The 21,163-nt window shown below is 34.1% G+C and overlaps 1 protein-coding gene across 10 annotated transcripts in view; it reads left to right on the top strand.

Annotated features, from left to right (window-relative positions):
• LOC140666485 (latrophilin Cirl) overlaps positions 1-21,163 on the top strand; it is a 418,870-nt gene that overhangs the window by 390,634 nt on the left and 7,073 nt on the right. For 4 of the 10 annotated variants that reach the window (XM_072893726.1, XM_072893727.1, XM_072893725.1 and 1 more), the window contains 13 exons: positions 701-807; positions 2,784-2,970; positions 3,310-3,488; positions 4,491-5,132; positions 6,842-7,253; positions 7,738-7,963; positions 8,084-8,249; positions 8,342-8,556; positions 8,772-8,875; positions 10,122-10,166; positions 11,707-11,875; positions 12,982-13,203; positions 19,695-19,892. In XM_072893726.1, coding sequence (XP_072749827.1) covers positions 701-807; positions 2,784-2,970; positions 3,310-3,488; positions 4,491-5,132; positions 6,842-7,253; positions 7,738-7,963; positions 8,084-8,249; positions 8,342-8,556; positions 8,772-8,875; positions 10,122-10,166; positions 11,707-11,875; positions 12,982-13,203; positions 19,695-19,892 — 2,872 coding nt within the window. Of the gene's footprint in view, positions 1-700; positions 808-2,783; positions 2,971-3,309; positions 3,489-4,490; positions 5,133-6,841; positions 7,254-7,737; positions 7,964-8,083; positions 8,250-8,341; positions 8,557-8,771; positions 8,876-10,121; positions 10,167-11,706; positions 11,876-12,981; positions 13,385-19,694; positions 19,893-21,163 lie in introns of those variants that run through there. The other 6 variants (XM_072893729.1, XM_072893734.1, XM_072893730.1 and 3 more) reach the window with 6 other exon arrangements.

The following is a 21,163-nucleotide window of genomic DNA, read 5'->3' as shown; positions in this document are numbered from 1 at the left end:
TTTTTATTTTGACATTTTCGGGATCGAGGATTTACGCGAGAAATCTCAAGGGATTCGTCTCTCGTTCACGATGCTGCGTAAAAGCTTCATAATTTTGGACTTTGAGCAGCAAAAAAAAATGTTTCTTTTCTACTAAATTGATCGGTGTAGGATAGGATGTTTTAAACCCTTTTTTCGTACTTAACTATTTCTCCATTTTATTCTTGTTATTTTATAATTTTACTTGACGTCTGAAAAAGAAGCTACATTATTTTAGTTTACTCTATTTTTTTGTTATTTTGCAATTTTATGTAATTTATTTACTTTTTATATTATACATAACAATTCTTTAATAATTGAGAAATAAATTAAATATTATCTAATATTTTAAAGGAATATATTCTTCTGATGAAATAAGAGACATAAAATTCCACAACACAACTGCATATTTTTAATTTTCAATTAAAAGTTAAAATTAGACCAAGAAGAGTTTAATCTCTTTCCCAATTCTCTTCAATCCAAAATTTATTAAGAATATATTATATTACTATTAATATTGCGAATGGAATGGATGAATTTCGACGAAAAAGTCTCTCCCTGAGAGCGTTGCTCTCATTTCCCATCTGTATCGAAGAAATGAAAGAAATAAGATCCATGGCGGTACACGTGGTAAGAGTGTACCATGGTCATTTTGTTAAACGCGAGTCGAATCCCCGTCCAGGTGCAACGACCAGCAGAACTGCAGCATCGTTGCGTCCACGTTGCAATTCGGCGATCCTTGCCCGAACACACACAAATATCTCGAAGCGCACTATCGGTGTGTGTCTGGTAAGTAAAACTTTTCCACTTTTACATTTTCTTGTCTACATAAAAATTATTGGACTTTGCGAAAAACTTCAGTAAGGTTGTAAATTATTAACATTATTTCAGGAAGAAAGATAAATATAAGAAAGAAAGAAATATAGAAAAATTAATTTTTTTTCTTTTAAATAAAAGTAATTTAAAATTAGTTTTGAGAATATATTTTCTGTATATATATTACATTTTCTTTTAGTCTAGTTTTATAGTATTTATTATTTATTCTCTCGTTTCTAAATTTCAGAATTAAATATGATTAACGATTGACATTAATTTAATTAATATAAGAAATACGAGTATAAATATTAAAAGTACCGTTTTTTTTTTTTATTAACAATGCATTATAATTTTAAGACATGCATATTTTTTAGTGATGATATCTAAATTCTTTTTTATTTTTTTATTTGTTTTTTTTTCTTGCAACTTTTAATCTTTGACTTTGTATGTCACACATTTAATTTTGCGGAGATTCGATAGGAGATTCGAATAGCCAAAACTGTTAATATCCTTCCAACTTGAGAGAGTTAAAATCAACTCTTCTCTCTTTTCTTATATAAACGTATATGCTCATCTTAGCTTTAGTCACAACAAATATCAATGACTGATATTTTATCTTTTTTATCACTTTTTTAACTTCTTCGGTTAATAATAATGATCTATATATAATACATAGTGTGGCAAAAATACACGGATTATATTCCACTTAAAAATTAATATATCATCACTATTCTATAGATTTATAGATTAAGGATTTTCTTCTCAACGACTAGATACACTTGCGATATTGAACCGTATAATCTAATTTTGTGCTCTCTTTCTCTCCATCTCTATTCTTTGACCCTTTGAATTTTCTACTTGCGAAATGCTTCTCGGATGAGAAATTTATATCCGAAATGATAGCTTGAGATTTTTTTAAATTTTCATTTATCGCGTTCGTTCAGTAATTGTAAAACTCGATATCATTTCCAAGGAAAGAGTGATAGGTTTTCCATGTTTTCTATCTTTGATACTAGAGAAATAATAATAGATATTGTATAGACAAAATAATTTTAATAGAAATATTAAGCAATATTGATATTACATATGTTTAATAATATTTCCTTTAAATAATAATATTTTTCCTCTACTTTTAATAAGATTGTCAAAAAGCTGTTTACTTAAAAATCATATTTCAAAATTATACTTAAAAATTGTGTTTACTATTTAAAAATTGATATTTTTATATATATTTTTATTTTGTTAACATTGTCTTAATTTTTATCTTATCAAAGAAATGTTATTTACATAATTTATAAAATGATCTTGATCAGTTAGATGTATCAAATATTTTAATATAAATTTCCAATATTATCGTATTTACCATATTCATATCTGCTCTTCTCAAAAAGAGATTTATTCAAGCTTTATCGAATGATTACGATTAACAAGAATCCGATATAAATCCGATACAGTGGATAAGCTTTTCCCAACGTAGCGGGCCAAGAAAAACAGAGAAGAGAGTATCTCAATATCTCCGAGCAGTAGATATCTCATTCTCTTCAGTCCCTATCGGGGAATATACGCAAAGTACAGACAGTTCATTCAAACTCTATCAAATGATTAACCAGAATCCCATATAAATTCGACGAGGAAGATAAGCTCCCCATCGTATTAATCTGAGAGGGAGAGAGAGGAGAGAAAGAAAGAAAGAGAGAGAGAGAGAGAGAAAGAGAGAGAGAAGAGGGGCAAGTTTGATATTCTCGAGTCGAAGACCTCTCGAAAGCCTTAAATATCCCGCACCCCTGAAATCACTTTTCTTCTTAATTATACTCAGTCTCCTATTCCGATAAGCTCGTAGACACGAGCTCTCCCTCGACTCTCCGCTTCTCTACGAAAGTAGTTTCTTCGCGCCATTCACCGATCTTTCCATCCTCATTAAATTCGATCTCGACGAAACACATTTGCAGCAGCCACCACCACGACAACGTCTCGGCCGAGTCCGCCGTGGTTCATAACTTCGCAGCCGAGCGTCTGGAGCACCGCTAAGCCGACCGTCAGGCCTCCCTCGAGGATTACGGTACCGGCAGCGCAACAGCCGCCACAGCAGCCGCCGGCCCCGTCCACCCCAGCGATGCCGATAACAACGCCGGCGAGGTGAGTGTGCTACATAAACATAGGCAAAACTTGATAGGCTAAAAAGCCGAGAAATTTAGGCTTTAATCCAGAATCATATTTGCGTATATTTTATATCATTGTTATCAAATGTCATATATACGTAAATACAGTGGACGAGAAAAGAAGTTTATTTATTTTGCCTATCGGTCATTAACGTCAATCGCTGATGGCACACCATCCGGAAGAAATTTTTCTTTTTTTTTTCGTGTCGTTAATTTATATTAAGCGCAATCTACACGATCGTCATAAAGTTTGATGTATTTGAGGATAAAGAGTCACTTCTCTCTTTTGAAAATGAAGAGCTTCTTTCATTTTCAGTCCTACGTCAACAAGGTCCTCCGTCGACAGCGAAATCGACGAGGAGGACCAAGACTTAATACCTCCTGCGAACGGTCCTTCGGCAAATGGTCCGGCAATGACGCCGATTATACCAGAGACCACTCAAGCTACGACAACGTCCACCTTCGCTCCCTGGAGAACCAGTCGAAGGACCACTGGTAAGTATCTCTCTCCTTCTGCGAAACATTAGATAATAATGTGTTATTTCAAACAATAATATTGATACCTTGAATTAAATATTTTTTTAAAAAGGAAAAAAAAGGAATATTATATATGTAAAAATATAAAATGTACGTTACGTGTTTAAATTATATATATATATATATATATATATATATATATATATATATATATATATATATATATGACATTAATTATTCACGTTTTAATATATTTATCTATTTGCATAATAATCTTTAACTGCAAATATTTTAAAACTAGAATTATTGTTAAGGAACAAATATATATATTTGAGAAATTTGATTTATATTTTTATTATATTAATATAATAAGATTAATTTAACACGATTTCTCTTATTCTTTTTGCTGTTAATACATAATTTGAGATTTTTTAAAGTTTCTTTGTCTCTTCTTTCGATTGCCAGATTAATTATATTATATAGTTAATTATTCGATAACCTTGTAACGATAACTGCAGCAATATCATTACACAAGCTATATCCGATATTCCGTTATGGATCCACGAATCTATGAATTGACTTTGAAGCTAAGCCGCTCGTATCAGATAGCGTGCCATAAGCATGATAGATGACCGAGATTACATAGTCATAACAGCTGATGTAGTCATAACAGGTCTAAAGACGGATCGCTATTATCTACTTTATATACAATAAATATATATATATATATTTTTTTTTTTTTTACTTTCTTATCACTCTCTACAATACGTGAATACATTTCTGTTGTCTATAAATTGTCGCTAAACGGCGCATTTCTGCTGCAATCGCGACGAAGCATTAAGATTCCTCGGGGAGAACCGAAATTCCATTTCCGAGCGTCGTTGCGCACCGAGCTGCGTCCCCGAGGACGTCGTGACGCCGATATCGCATTAACGCCGTGCCGTTAGCTACGGTCGTTATAATCTGAGATAGCCATTTAAGACAACGAAACTGAGCGAACCGTAACCACTGTTGTTACAGTACCTAGCACACTGTATCCGGAGTCCAGCTCGAACGGTCAGTTGTACGATTACGGTAGACAGGTGTGTCCCCCGGTGCAAGCCAGGAACTTGAACTGGAACACGACCAGGGCCGGCGACGTGGCCGTGCAAAGCTGTCCCGGCGGTGCCAACGGTCTAGCTAGATGGCGATGTCTCGCCCGAGGAGACTCTGCTTCCTGGCACCGCGATACTCCAGACTTGAGCGAGTGCCGGTCCGTCTGGTTGACCACGCTGGAAAATCGCGTGACGGACGGCGACGTGATCCTCGGCATCAGCAGAGAGCTCTCGCAAGTGACCAACAACAGCCGCGGTTTGTACGGCGGCGACATGATGATCACCACGAAAATCATCAAAAACATGGCCGAGAAGATGGCGCTGGACATAAAGACTTATCAGGATTCGAATCAGAGGGAAGTCAGCGTCACGGAGCTCCTCCAGGGTGTAGTGAGGACCGGCAGCAATCTGCTCGACAAGGCGCAAATGGCGTCCTGGAAAGATCTCAGTCATCAAGAGCAGATGAGGGTCGCTACGTCGCTGCTGATCGGGCTCGAGGAGAACGCCTTCTTATTGGCCGACACGCTCACGCACGAGAAGACTATTATACACGAGGGCAAAAACATACGTGAGTACTGCTAATGATGATTAGTAATTGCTGCAGTAATTTACAAAATATGCATTTATTATATCCTTCCATGTCAGATAGGGAGCGAACATTAAGAATCTTATAAGAATATCTCTTTTATTTATTCGATTATTATTTTGTTCTACTTATAGTCTTATTATCTGTTCAGATCTGTTCCTAGATAAGTGTAAAATATAATCTTAAAATTACAAATAAATTTAATATAAAATAAGTTTAATATTATCCGTCAGGTAAGGTAGGATCGCAATCTGATTTTCAATCTAAAGAAAAAAATATTTTTTTTTTTATTCAAGCTTCTCTAACGCATCTTCTCAAATACATAAATTAAAAATAAAAATACATTATATTATCTAAAAACATTATATAGAAAAGAATTATATATCTTCTAGCATATCTTAAGGCTTATAAATTTACTTGTGTGTGATTTATGAGAGATAATTAATATTATTTAACTTGATGAACGTGATTTAACTTTAATAACAATTTCGGTTTACATATTTTTTTCCAGACAACCTAGAATTTATATAATAGTGTAATTTATCTTGAAATAAAATTGTCATCCCTCCGGTGTAGCCATTTTCGTTTCAGCATTTTGAAAGTCACGCAACGAACGCACGTTCCATATGCCTTCGGCGTTCGTCGCGAGCAATCAAATGATTTATATCGTTCGCGTATCTAACACCCGGTAATCTCCGGTATAGATAAAATATAGATCTGAATCCATCGTAATTCTCCGGTACCCGCCCGGATTACGTTGTAATCCGGCGAGTATGCGGCGGGCGCGCGCTATTATTATTACAAAATAGCGGTAGAATTACGAGCGACTTGATTTACTTCCCGGAAGTGCGTCGCTGCTTGATTGAGCCGCAGTGTACGTGCATCATGGCGTCATCAGATGCACGCTTGATAAACTGCATAACGCGGTGAAGGGCAAAAAGTGTTGGAGGAAGAAGGGAAAAGATGATGAGCGACAGCCGGTCGGATGCTATGTAACGTCCTCTCTTCGAGAAGAAAAATCGAAATCGCATTAAGTCCTTCTTCCTGGCAGCGCTACTGATTGATACCGCGATCATTTCTTAATCGTTTATTGCGTGACAAAATGCAGTTAGAAATCAGTATTAGAAATATCGCACTATTTTCGATAATTAACGTCTTTGACGAATTTGATGTAATTAAATTTTTGATGAAATTATTTTATTAAAATGCTCTTTTTCATTTTATTTAATCGCATGAATAAAAGTCGAAGAAAATTAATTTCCGTTGCGGTAGTTTTCAACTTGTAACACATGCATCTTACCATAGTACCTAATATATTTAATTAATTAAAATAACTTTTATGTTTAGTTAATATTTTTGAAAAAAATTTATATTTCAAACTTACATTTAAAAGTATATTACAATTATATACGTAACACTTTACACTTTATAAAACATAGTGAAATTCTTCAGTCTCACCAGTAAGTTTGTTTTAATTAATTTACTTATATATTTATTTGTGGAAAAATTAAATTTTATACTGAAAATGAATATACAATTTCAATGTACGAGTTTGAAAACTGCTGCATTGTCGTAATTTAATTCGCGTCTTCCGCGAATTTACGGCTAAAATTCTCACGGAGCGCATTAACCGCGCCGAGGGAATGGAACACCTACTCGCTTAATTAGTCGCGTGCGTGTCTTCACCACAGTGATGGAAGTTCGCGTACTGGAAGCGCGTAACATCGACAACGAGCTGGAAGTTTTCCCCAGCGAGGCCGCCCAGCAGAAGTGGACCGTCTCGAACGATCGTGTGGAACTTACCAGGGGCGCTTTGGTGGATAGCAGCGAGAACGGCGTCGTGCGGCTGGTCTTCATGGCATTTGACAGACTCGAGGAGATACTGCAGCCGCAAGCCGAGTCGCCGTCCGTCGTCATGAGCGACGATCCCCAGCCCCTGTCGCGGAGGAACACCACCCGTATTCTCAACAGCAAAGTTATCTCGGCGTCCTTAGGAAAAGGCCGGCACATACAGCTTTCGGAACCCGTCCGGGTGTATTTCAGGCATCTGGTGGTCGAGAATGTCACCAACCCTACTTGCGTCTTCTGGGATTACATCTTGAGGTAATTTCGCCTTCATCCGATCCTATTTCCACTTTACGCAATGCTAGGAAAATACGGGGAGAAAGAGTTTTCCTCTCTTATTTCTTTATCTTCAATTTTCTTCTCATATCTTCATTGCGCTATATACAACGCTCGCAACATTATTTATTTCTTCACTTTTTCTGCTTTATTTGAAACTTGAGAGAGATTAAGAAATTTGATATTTTAATACATAAATTTGATAAAAAGATTATTTAAAATCGATTGAAAAATAAGATTTTAAAATAAATTCTTTATTTAAAAATCTAATTTTTTACTTTCAACATTGAATAATTTTTATAGTCCTTAACAAGAAAAGCTCAATCGTAAAATATATAATTTGAAAATCCATAAAATATGGATGGTTGGATTTTAAACGCATTCTGTATATTGGGTGGAAAACGATCAACAAAGCGAATAATGTGAATACCTCCTATACACGCGATACCTTATTTATTTCATGTAGCGCATGGTCGGACGAGGGATGCCAGATACAAAAGACCAACGAGACTCACACTGTGTGCGAATGCAATCACCTGACGAACTTTGCCGTGCTGATGGACGTGCACGCCGTCCGGCTGGACATCGCTCATCAAGTCGCTCTGCAGATCATCACGTATATAGGCTGCATCATTTCCGTCGTCTGTCTCGTTCTAGCCATTCTCACATTTCAATTATTTCGCGGACTGAAGGTAATATATATATATATATAGATAAAACTGTGCGATATACATATACATATATGTATACCGATCGGCGTTCAATTGCAGCGGAATATAATTTTTTTCCTCACACCCGGATTTTCTTTACAGTCGGATAGGACGACGATTCACAAGAATCTCTGCGTGTGTCTACTGATAGCCGAGGTACTCTTTGTTTGCGGGATTGGTCAGACGAATCAAAGGATTGTCTGTGGCATTGTAGCCGGCTTATTGCACTTCTTCTTCTTGTGCGCGTTTGCTTGGATGTTCCTTGAAGGTTAATTAATTCAGTTGTCTTATTCAGGGTACAACTTGTATAATATATTCTGTTCTATCGTTATTTATTTTCTACTTTATATCACGTCGCAGGATTCCAATTATACGTGATGCTAATCGAAGTCTTTGAAGCGGAAAAATCTCGGCTGCGATGGTATTATCTGGTCGCATATGGCGCGCCGCTGCTGGTTGTAGCAATTTCCTGTATAATTGATCCACTCAGCTACGGTACTGATCAGTATTGCTGGCTGCGGGCAGATAATTATTTCATCTTCAGCTTCGTTGGGCCTGCGATACTCGTTATATTGGTAATTAGCTGATATATTATTAATTAGTCAAACAATGCAATTGATCGACTTGAAGAAAAGTATGTTGAGTAAAGTTAACGATGTACAATCCTTGCAACTACTCCACATATTAATGTGATAATTATATTAACATTGTAGTGACATTTTTTTTTTAGATTTTTGTAGCAGTATCTAAAACGCCGTTATCTAATCAATTTTAACCGTCATTTTCGCAGGCGAATCTGGTATTTCTATCGATGGCGATCTACATGATGTGTCGACACGCCAACACCACTGTGGCCATGAAGAGTAAAGAGCATTCCCGACTGGCTAGCGCAAAGTAAGCACAGTGATCCCTAGTAGCTTGTTCTATAGTAAACCACCGTAAATTACGAACTGTATATACCGTACGTCAATCGAGTCCGTCCGTTGTCCGTCACATTCGAGATTTGATCCTCCCGTCGAAGTGTAGTATCCGAAGATGTTTGTTTGATGCTTTCGGTTTACACGTTCGCAAGCTTTACTTGCTTAAAGAGATCTCCCGAACGCGGATCTTGTTGTCACGCATCTTTTGGCGGCCATGCTGATTTTTTGGTTTTGTTTTTTTGAGTCCTATGTTTGGAATGACCGCAGATTTCGTTCTCGTTCGACACACCACTGTATTGCTGTGATATATACACGATATATCATTTTAGGATATACACGAGAGTATATCGTCCGATTACACAGATCGTCGTATGCAGGGTGTACCATTTCAGGATGATTGAAAAAAGTCACCGAAATAACTATATGCGGTTGAGATAAAAATATTTTTACGCATCTTTTATTTTGCAAATTTTTCAATTTTCAAAAATAATGCATTTTATGCATAATACTAACAATAAGTGTTGCCAAAAAACGTGAGTTTTTTAATTATAATTTTTAAATGCTTTGAAAATACAAAATATAATATACAAATTTTTTAATCTGTAAATGTTAGATTTTAAAGTTTCTGGTACGATTTCATAGAGTTGAAATTTCACAGATTATTATACCTGTGAATTTTTATTTCATAATTGTATGAACAAAAGATTGTAAAAATATCTTGATATATCCATCCTTTCTTTGGGACATCCTGTATATCGTGACATTTAAGTTACAAATTTTGTGAAAGGAAGTATAATTTGTGTAAAATTATTATAAAAGAAAAGAAAAATTTGTCTCTATTTTGAAAATATGTATATAATTTGGTGATGGTGGTAATGAAAAAATTGTTGCAATCTCGATTCGTATTATTACAAATAATGTTTTTTATAATGCCGCGTATTAAAAAACATTTCTGTTGCTATGTATAATAATTTTTTATTCGCATAATTGACATAATTAATCATAACGATTGCAATAATCATTTTACTTGCGAGCAATAAAGTGTTTTGCTCAGAAAAAATTTAATGCGAATCGAGCATCGCAAATCAAAACATTATAATCAATTAATTGATGGTGCCGGAACAATCACCTAACTGCTGTCTTGTTTCATTTTTGTATTAAATCTTCTACCCACTTCTGTCTACACTGTTCTACATTCTTCTGCATGGCGTGGTTGGTAGTGGAAAGGAAGAGAATGCTCTTCCCAACAAATTGCAAGCGCACTTGTAAGATATTTACCATTTTTATTATTACTCACCCATCATATCGTTAACATCGTCATTAATCACCATTTCGCTCGTTTAATTATTTTTTTTTCTTTAGTCCATTTCATTTTAATTAAGCTATTCGAGTATCATTTCACACTGATTTTGTGAACGTAGCCGTAATCTTTAATCTCTCACATCATACATCGAAACACTCACCATATGTGATAATGTGATACTCACCGGAAACGCGGTTTCATTCAATGTAACATATTTGTGTGCGCACAATGTAATTAATACAACAGTTGAAGAAAGTGTAAATTTATTTATAATATTTGAAGATTACGGATTTCAAAGTAAATGGTTATAATAAAATAATAAATAATTTTATTTTATGAGAATTAAACTTTCGTAAAAATATGCTATATTTCACAATTAAAAAAATATAAACAGTATGATTTATTTAATTATTCTGAATTTTTACAATATTTTTTGTTTTAATTGAGAACTTATTATTTATATTGCTATACTTAAGACGAATAATATTATTAAATATGTATATAATTAATTTTTTTGTATAATTTTATAGTAAATTATTTAATTTTGATTATTAAATAATATAGTTATTAAAATTGATGAAAGATCATTTTCTTTTCTCTAGATAATCACTTTCTTTATATTTTTTAATTGCTTTGTAATGAAAATGTTGCCATCTTGTTCATGTCAATTTCATATTAACATAATAGCTAACATTGACTATAATAACTGTATATTCGTTATATTTAATATAGCACTTGCATTTCCTGTGAGTAGACACAACGGTTCACTGCATGTAGTATTTTCCTTAGTTTCGGGTATTACGCCTGATTTACAAGTAGATAGACGTGAAAGTATACCGTAGAGATATATCCGCCTACCTGTGTAACGTTACGTTCTAATCACAACGATTTAGATAAGACGTCGCGATTTTGGCGACGCTTAAAGCAGTGCTGGCGAAAATAAAAGCCCGGGCTCTGCATAATGTCGTAATACTTAAACGTCGCGTGTCTCACGACAGCTACGTGACAGCAGCGTTATTTTTTTCTCTTCAACGTCACATTTACTAATTCTAAGTATTTAAACCGTGTATTGTGATCGACTGAAGAAATTTGGGATTGATTGCAATCATTTAAAAATTTTTTTATCACTAGCATAAAATATAAGCAGATATCTTTTTTATATAGAACTTTTTTAAAAATTTTTAGTGGTACATGACATATTTATTTTAGGATTAATTGTAACAAATATGTGGAACTATCGGATTTACGTGTATCAATCATTTTTTTTATTACATTACTACAAAAAACTTAAATAACACAATTGATCCTGAGTTTTTTTAGAAGATACACACACGAGATATCGTACATGATTTGGATTTTTCGACAAAATGTATATTCTAGAGATTTTACGCGATTATACATTGATCCCCTTTAAGCGCCGCCATCGCGATTTGTATTGTATAACAGAAACCTGGGACTAGCTGTTCTTCGATGTAATTTATTATCCTGTATCTTCTGATCAGGGCCTGGCTGCGGGGCGCTATCGTGCTAGTGTTTCTACTAGGTCTGACCTGGACATTCGGGCTCCTCTACTTAAACCAAGAGTCCGTTGTGATGGCGTACATCTTCACCGTATTGAACAGTCTCCAGGGGCTGTTTATCTTTGTGTTCCATTGCGTACAGAACGAGAAGGTAAGGGAATACGTCGGGGCACAGAAGTCCGCCTTGATTTAGACAGTTCTGGTAACATTGCCGAATGTTCCCGGAGAGAGAAAATAGACAACAAACTTCGAAGTTATTCGAGAAATATGTAATATGATAGAAAATGTAATTTTTATCGCATAAGAATAGTCTCGCGCAATTCTTTATAATAACAATTTAATTTTGCATCGATACGCTTCCTATCATTTTTATTGCATCTTTTTGATGAACGATTGATGTAGTAAAATGTTATTATACTTTGTTGTTTGTAAAAAAAATTGTGTACATTTTATATTTCTTTAGAATGAGATTAATAGCAGCAAGTTTGTAACGATCTTTTATAAATCTATGTATTTCTATTTTTTGTATAAATTTTTATACAAATTTAAAAATTGAAAAATTTCTTACATATATCACTTAAGTTTAACATATATCGTAATAATGGATTACATAATGGATTGAAACTAATTAAGATCGCCGAGACGATAATCATGTTAACATCGTATTATTTTGCTCAGAACATGGAGATGAGAAAATGATGTTTAATAAAGTGTTGTGGTAATACAATTTCTTGTGCGTTTACTTCGCACTTTTGTCACCCGTAGTATGCTTATTATATTTTTCTCAAGAATTTAACTTTTTTTGTTGTCATCGCGAGAAGCACCGTTGTTATTTTCATTTCTCATTAAATCGGCACCAGAATTGCGAATCTTCATATTTACATTGCACAATATTCTCACAAATAGCTGCAGACAGCTTCCTTTCAACTTTTTTAAAAAAAAAATAGTATAAGTATATAAATTTTATTTATATATTTAATATAAATAGAGTATATACAAATATATATAAATTCATATAAATTTTGAATAAAACACATAAATGTAGTTTCTTTATTTTTTAAAACAATTTTAAACGTACACGATTTGTTATTCTTTGCGAGGCTGTCTGCAACTTTCTGCAGTCTGCAATTCTCATGTATCAGACGCGAAGAGACGCACGTGACGTATCCGCACGCTGTCTCGCACAAACCTTTAGTTCTTTCACGCACCGTTAAACTCGTTTTGTCGGGTCGGGCGGGTTCTGTTTCACTCTTGCAGGTGAGGAAAGAATACAGAAAGTTCGTGCGCCGCCATTCCTGGCTGCCGAAATGCCTGAGGTGCTCGAAGACGGTGACGGGCGGCACGGCCGGTTCCACCGGTGGCAGCGGCGGCACCGGCGGCGCCAACGGTGGCAAGGACTTCGCCTCGCACAACACCTCGTCGAATCCGTCGGCCCCCACTACCGACAGCTCTGGACTGTCACCCCATGCGGCCACCAATGTGGGTACCAACGTTAGCACCACGTCACCGCCCAACAATCACAACAACCTGACCACCTGTAACAATACGAATCTTTCGATAAACGTGAACCTGAACAATTTGTCGCTGAGATCGCCGGTCGGGGCACACCAGATGCACATGATGGCACCTAGCAACCACAATAGGCATCTCACCCAGCAAGGTATCCAAATGCCGCTTATACACCAAACCAAAATGCGCGGATAACGAAGCGAAGTAGAAAGATTGCTCCGCGAAATTAGAGTGACCGATATTTCTTATGAAAATTCAGATCATAATTTTTACAAATGTTGCGTCATTTTGTATCTTTTTAAATTGATTTTGAAAGTCTTTGCTAGTAATTGATCAAGTGGTAGTAATTTTCTATATCTGATTTTACTAACAAGATTAATAAAAAGTTAATTATAAATTTAATTCGTTTAAAGTTATTAATTAAATTAAGAATCACATTTGAGATATATATATTTAATATTTTTTTTTTATTCTACTTAAAAAAATAGTTATATGCAGAATCACGTCATATTTGCAAAAATTAGTACATATAATAATTTTTGCAAGAATGTTGGTTACTTGTTCTTTCATGGAGTAATCAAGAAATTGGAATTGTAGGAGTCTGAAGGGGGAACGTGCGTCTTTCCTCTCCCTCTCTCACTTTTTTTCATAATATAGCAATGACGGTGCAATACTTGGTACTATCATGAAATACGCAATTCAATGTATTTTTTTTTTTTGTATAGACAAAATTAGATAAGCATATGTAACAACTTGTGTATGCTCTCATGGGAACAATCCCCGAATATCGATGAATTGCGTTTCTCCCTTTTTTGTTCTCTATATATTCTTTTCTCGCTTTGCTCTTTCCAGTATGATTATAAATAACACAAGTATGCTCCGTCTGTAATTAATTATTATCGCTCACTTTTTGCCTGCCGCTCAGAACTCAAGCCTGCCTTCCTTTAAGCTTGTCCCCTTCATGATTGAAAAATTGTTGCTAGTCATAGTCTTTTCACGTGAATTACGGTTTCTGTCTATCTCTCTCGATTCTCTCAGCGCGTGTAAATAGATCTTAGTCCGTTACATATTTAGCGCTAGATGTGATTATTTGGTCCTCAATTTTGTCCTTATAATATATTAATTAATAGAACAATAGAGTTTTAACTAAAATACGTCTTTTTTTCTTATCTTAATATATTGTTAATATATTATATTAAATTTATTGCAGGATATATTTGAGGTGTGCAAGCATCTTGCTTTGTTGCCTTTATTCATAAGGCTTAGTGTACTTTCGAGATTTTTCTCTTTTTTTTTTTGACAGTGAATTGCAAGTATAAAATTTTCATATAAAAATATGTATTTTTTTTTTATTCTAAAATTCTTTTACATATGTATAGGTATAGAATTGAGAATAATTTTTGTACGACTACGGTTACGGTTATACAACTAAAAATTTAGAAGAATCTTTGTTTTATACAAATATAAATTTATAAAAACTCTTCATGAATATGTCAGATTATTGTTTTCTGAGAGCTCTATTTATAATTATTTTACTAAGTGTACACTCGGCTTTAATGCTCGAAACGAAAAATGTGTCCGAAAGCTTTTTTTGTCAGCAAATCACTTCAAAAACTGACTCGCAGAACGGCGAGTTAAAAGGCATTTAACGAACCATTCGACTCTTTCGATTCTATCGCGCTCAGAGAGTCCAAGAGAATTGGCCGACAAAAATAGAGTGAGAAAGAGAGAAAGAAAGAGAGAGAGAGAGAGACAAAGAAACTGACGAGATAAAAAAATGTATTTAGAAGAGATGGTTGAACGTGCTCGTGTATGCTGTTATAGAACGGCTTGTAGGAAAACGCCAGCAAGAGCGAACTTTAATATTAAAAGTAACTGAAAATGTAAGAAGTTTTATAACGTTCAAACACGAATTTTTTGTTTAAATTCTTTTAATTTTGAAATATTATAATGATTTTAAATTATGATTGCTTTTTTTTTCTAAAAATTCATGTTTTATTCAAAACGTAAATATATACATAAATATACAATTTTATTAATTGCAAAATTTTTAATTGTCATTATTAAATTGCTCACTTATATTTATGTTTAATTTTTACGTTTAAATTTTTCTAAAAAAAAAAAGATTATAAAGCGATAAGAGAAATAAGATTTAAATTTATAACATTTTTTTTCTATACAGTTATATTAAATGTTATTTTTCTTTATCAAAACTGGCATTTTTTGTGTCTTACTTATTCTTTTATTTATTATTATGTATAATAACTTTAATATGTGTCAAATTTTGTTAAAATAAATTATCGTTTAATATTGAGTGCGATTTTGCGCTCGTTAAAGAAATAAATGAAATTCGGTACCTCTTGATTTAATTTTAATTTATCATTAATACTTTGATCTTGTTATTCCAATTAAGAAATTTCTCTCTTTCTTATTCTGGCATTTCTTGTTTGAAAGATTAAGTAATGAACAACGACAATCTCTCGAGAATTTTAAATATAAATGTTTAATTTTTTTGAAGAAAATTTAATTGTCGAATTTAAATAAGTTAAAACATATCACTTAGTTTCAAAACAGTTTAAAAATATAAAAATATATATTTAATATCTAGAATTATATATATCGCATTGATAAAAAAATGTATCGATTTTATGATGGAAAATAGTTATTTTTATATGACTATGAAATTTTATTTCTCTAATAATTAGATTTGTTATATTTTGACTTTCGGAACCAGTAATGTCATCTTTTTTATTACTATTATGTCTTTTTTTATTTTATCTTATTATCTTATTATTAGTTTTTTTCTTTTACAAAGTTTAAAAAATTCTCTTGCAAAATATTTTGAAAGAAATCTTAATTTGAAAAATCTTAACATTTATGTATGATATGTTTTAGAAAAAAAATACATTTATCTTTTCTTAAAAAGAAAGTTGGCTAAAGATGTTTTCACATTATCAATTTGATAATGGTCGATGTCCCCTATTCTGTAAATAATGCACGGAAGGCAGGCATAGCACGAATACTCGAATTCGCACTCTCGCGAGCACGCTCGCCCGCAAGACTTCCTACTAACAGTGGTGATTTCCGTGCTTCTTATCTGGCCTCGGGGTTTGGTGTAACGCGGTTGCTGGCTACTTTGTACCCTCTCACCCTGGCTCGTTCCCTTTCTCACCACGAAGAGCGCGATTTCGCGCGATTCATCGTTCATTTCAGGTTTTCCGGATCATCAATGAAATCTGTGATCAGGTAAAAGGCAGTAAGTGACGTAATTTCCTCGAAACGGATATTTTACACAGAGAATAGTTGGAGTTGAGCTGTTGAAGTAATTTGGTAAGTCAAATTTAGCAATTAAATATTAAATAAATTAATTAAATTTTTATATTGAACGATTCTGGAATATATTAAATGCCTACTAAATAAAGTAATGAAAAATTTGAAACTATAAAGTTTTGCATCTTTTTATTGACTAATTTTACATAAAGTTATGTAAACATTTTAAATATGTTATTAAAATCATTGATATGCATATATACATATATTTGTAGCTTGGTAGAGATAATTAAAAAAATATAGATTTTATTTGTTAATTACTGCCTTTTGCCCAATCATAGAAATAATTTTGAATACGGGTAGAAAAAAAATCGTAACATTAGTTACAACTATGCCATCATGATTTAGAATCATCAATATTACATTTGCTATTGTATTGCCTCCTCTCGTTAATCCTTGTATTCACCATATACTTAATATGTCAAACAAATTTTATTTAATTAGCAAAATAATGATTAGTTCTTCGTTTCAAGTGAGGCAAATCTCTTTGATAATGTATCCTATTCATATTTCTTATCATCATATAAGGAAACTTTTATTAATTTATTATATTTATTTTATTTTGTAATGTATAAATTTTTTGCACACAAAAAGTGTTATATGTATGTATATAAAATAATTTCAAGAAATATGAAAGCAAATGTTGAAATAATTTGAAAAACATTAATTTATCATGATAATATGATGTAAAAATTTTTGTTTTATTTAATTGTTAATTCTTTTTTTTATATTCTCATTACCAATCAAATCCATGACGGAGGAGTTTAAACAAATGAACTTCGTCGGCAATAGGAAAGGGTATACGTTTAGAAAGATTCGTAATGTACCAGTGAACCTAATTCTAACTAGACACGCGAAGGGCGGAGTACGTAGAGATGCACTCTATGCAGGCACTCACACATCGCATTTCACATCGTTTTGCTCTCTTGCACTCATTGTTCTTCCGTATTCCGCCTGAACGCGCTTCAAGTATAATTAAGTGGTTTTTTCCACCTCTCTCTGAACAAGCGATCGATTGAAAACGTTTTTTCGAAGATGCGAATGCACGCGCATGACGATTGTTATATTGCGCTTGCAACTGTTTGCGTAAAAGTGCGTTTTCCATCGAATTCGCCGACATATTTCACATGCCAAACGCATATTTAATCTCTTTACACTTGTCGCGCATATAGTATTATTTACCGAATTGCAGAAATCATATTTATTAATTCATTAATTTGTCGTAATTCAAGCAATATTATTTTATAATTTGTTTATAAAAGAAAACGCAAAAATGTTACTATTTATTTTTTGTTGATTGAAATATCAGTTTTTTATTTTGTATAAAATTGCGATGTTTTCATCGATAAAAAATGCAAGAAATAAGTATATTAAAAATTAATTTTATTAACCATAATGATGATAAGATCGAACTTGCGCTTTAAGTATAAAGAATTAAAAAATAATCAAATGCTCGCACAGGCACTTACACGATCAACCACTTAACGAAAAATGAAAGAAAAAAGAAAGATCGGGTGAAGATTAATCTGTTACATCTGTCACACTTTCACCGCATCACATATGCTCATTCACTGGCCACTTTTGCTCTCTATCTCTCTTTCTTTCTCTCTATTCCTATCCGTTAGATGCGTTTTGCTGATTAACGCATATCCATGAGATAAAGTACAGAGAAAACTTTCAGGTAGAACAAAACTAGATTGGCAATTATTTCATCGCTTCTTTAAAACTTTCAAATTCTGTAGGAGACAGAATTCAATTATTTCGAAAGAGATTTACAAGAATATAATTAAATTTTGCCACTCGAAGATTTTAAAGGAACATACCTTTCGATTCAGTTTCTTTCTAAATATGAATAATGGACATTTATAAATTCAAGTTTTCAGATAATTCAATATTGTTGATGCGAACAGCTTCTTTGACTTGCTCTTATTTTAAACATCGTTTAATCCACACGCTTCAAAATTTCATCATCATTGCAAAGATAATTCATCCAATCGTACAGCGAGTCTTTCTCGATCTGTGTCAGATTCGCCAGGTCGTAGGTTTCGTTAAGACCGGAAGTCCGGCCGGTAGCGGTCGCGTGACCCGTCTCTATAGAATCTCGAAACAAGTGCAATCACGTGTCGTACTGGTATAACAAACACGCTCGTCCGCCAAAGGACGAGAAGGAGGGAAGGAGGCCGCGATGTGTCCAGGGAGAGCCCTTCAGGGTGCGTGTCGACGTCGCGTATCTCAGAGCGCTACGTCGTAGATTCGCTCCCACATGGGTTAAATCTGTTCTGCTTCCGGCGCCGCGCGTCGCGCGAGATACCGCTGGATATGTACAGCGCTCATATCTCCCTCCGTGTCGTGCGGAATTTACGCGCCCTTCCTCTTCCCCGTGTCCACGCAATTATGTATCCTAATTGGTGCACGAGGTCTCTTGTCTCTCTGCTTCATCGATCGCGAGAAGCTTAGCTAAGCCTTCCGGTCTTCCCAGCCCTGTGATTTCAATTGGGAACACGTGTATTTATGGACAAGATTATGTAGCCGCTATTTATGACGCTAGTTAATGAAGCTAATGTTATATATTATTCTTTTCAGACTTTTTAAATAATTTAATTAATGTTTCATATAACTTTACAGACTATAAAGATTAATTAATATTTTGTTTGAACAAAAGAGACAATCTAGTTAACTGAAAGAAAAATTTGAATATAATTAGAATGCAGAACTAAAAAAATTATAATAGATAAAAGAAATATTGATCCACAAGTGTGTTTCCAAAGAAATGTCAAATTCTCCAACATTTTTGCATCGAGGCAAATTCATTCAATTTCCTGTTCTGCGATTCTGATGAAACAGAGTTGCTTCTAAAATCAATGTAGTAGTTGAAAAACTCTTTGTTTACTGAAACGACAATCTGTATTGAATCTATGCAAATATTAATCATCAAAAATTCTGATTTTATATAAATATGATATATTTCAATTTTTCTGGCAGTGATTACACGTATGGAATAATTATCTAGAGAATATATATCATCCATTCACACGCATACACTTAAATACACGAACGATACTGACAGAGCCGAGCCTGCTTATCAGTAAACAAAGGGTTAAGGGGGAATGGCGGATTGGTTGCTTTTGCAGTACTTGGTATCCGGTCGAAGCTGGGCGATAGTCGATAGGCAGCCGGCAGTACCGGTGCCAGATGAATCCGCCTCGACCGAGGCTCACATCGTGGCCACCCTGCCGTACGCACGTCACGCCTTCTTACCCTCAGCTCCCAATATCCCCAAATCTGCCACCGCCACTTGGGGCCACCTTAACAAAAACCTCATGTGGAAGGTAACTAATTCACCGCTAAACTCGCTCGCTGTGTTTCTCTCACCCTCTGGGGGCGGCTCTACCGTTAAAGCAAACTTTACGTTCGTTTAGATTTTTTTATTAGATTTGTGTATTAGAAAGCCTTAGAAAGTATCTTATTTACCGCGACTAAATTATTTTTATAAATACGCATAATTTTAAATCACATTTCAATATAATTACTATTATTTAATTATAAAAGCTTGCGGGATACTTTTTATTTTTACACGATTACGGTATATCGAACTATAAGCGTTCTCGTGAAATGTTTCAAGATGATGGCTTCGTATTTGCGTGCAGTTCGCTAATATTATGATACGTACGTTTGCAAGGATTTGCTAAACCGCTGCTTCTGCATTGATGAGATCCTCGCTAAGTACGATCTTCACGTTGGTAAGCGGTTCGCGTTTACAAGAACCAGCGGTCTTTGTATGCGCAAGGATCTTGCATTTGCGGGGAGTACACTAATCAAGCATATAGTCCACGCATTTGCAAATACCTTGGCAACTGTTACCTCTCGTATTCGCGAGCATTTAGCTATTTCGCGCGAGAGGATTTGGCTCTAATATTGACTCTAATATTTGCGCAAGCTTCACTAAATTGCGGTTCGCCTGTTGATAAATTCGTTATAATTCGTTTATAATTTCGTTGAGTTTTTTTTTTCCAAGAGCCTAAATACAATATAATCATCAAGGGTTTCGCTAAAACTAGAGCCGTCTCCATTTTCATCGTGTGTCTTTTGGTCTTTCTCTCTCTTTTATTTCTGCATGGTGTGCAGTATTAATTTTCACTCATGCACAGCACTTATTCATCTTTACGCATCCTAGGGGTGAGCCTGGATCCGAATTTTGAGCATGGAGATGCGGATACACTTTGTCTCGACGTGTATAGTGAGATTATTTTTCAAGTTTGCGACATAGCGTGTATCATAATTCTTCGTTTGCAATCTTTGTCCAAGCTTCCTTTCTTGCATATTAAAAAAATTGAGCAATTAATATTTTTCTTTTCGAAATTTTTGAAATAAAATACATCAGATCTTTTATGCATCTATAAAATGAAATTATACAACGTGGAGTGATAAAATTTGTTTTAGTTCCATAACATGTAAGATAAATCATATTAAAAAAGAAATCATATATTTAGCATCATGGAATTAAGAGAGAATTAACTTTCCTACATTATTTACGGGAAGTACAATGTATAAGAGAATAATAAAACTACATAAATTATGGGGACATAAATCAACTTCTCCA

This window comes from Anoplolepis gracilipes, chromosome 6 (genome assembly GCF_047496725.1).
Source record: "Anoplolepis gracilipes chromosome 6, ASM4749672v1, whole genome shotgun sequence".
Taxonomy (NCBI): domain Eukaryota; kingdom Metazoa; phylum Arthropoda; class Insecta; order Hymenoptera; family Formicidae; genus Anoplolepis; species Anoplolepis gracilipes.
Note: the sequence above shows the minus strand (reverse complement) of the source record. Positions and strands in the feature narration are given on the sequence as shown.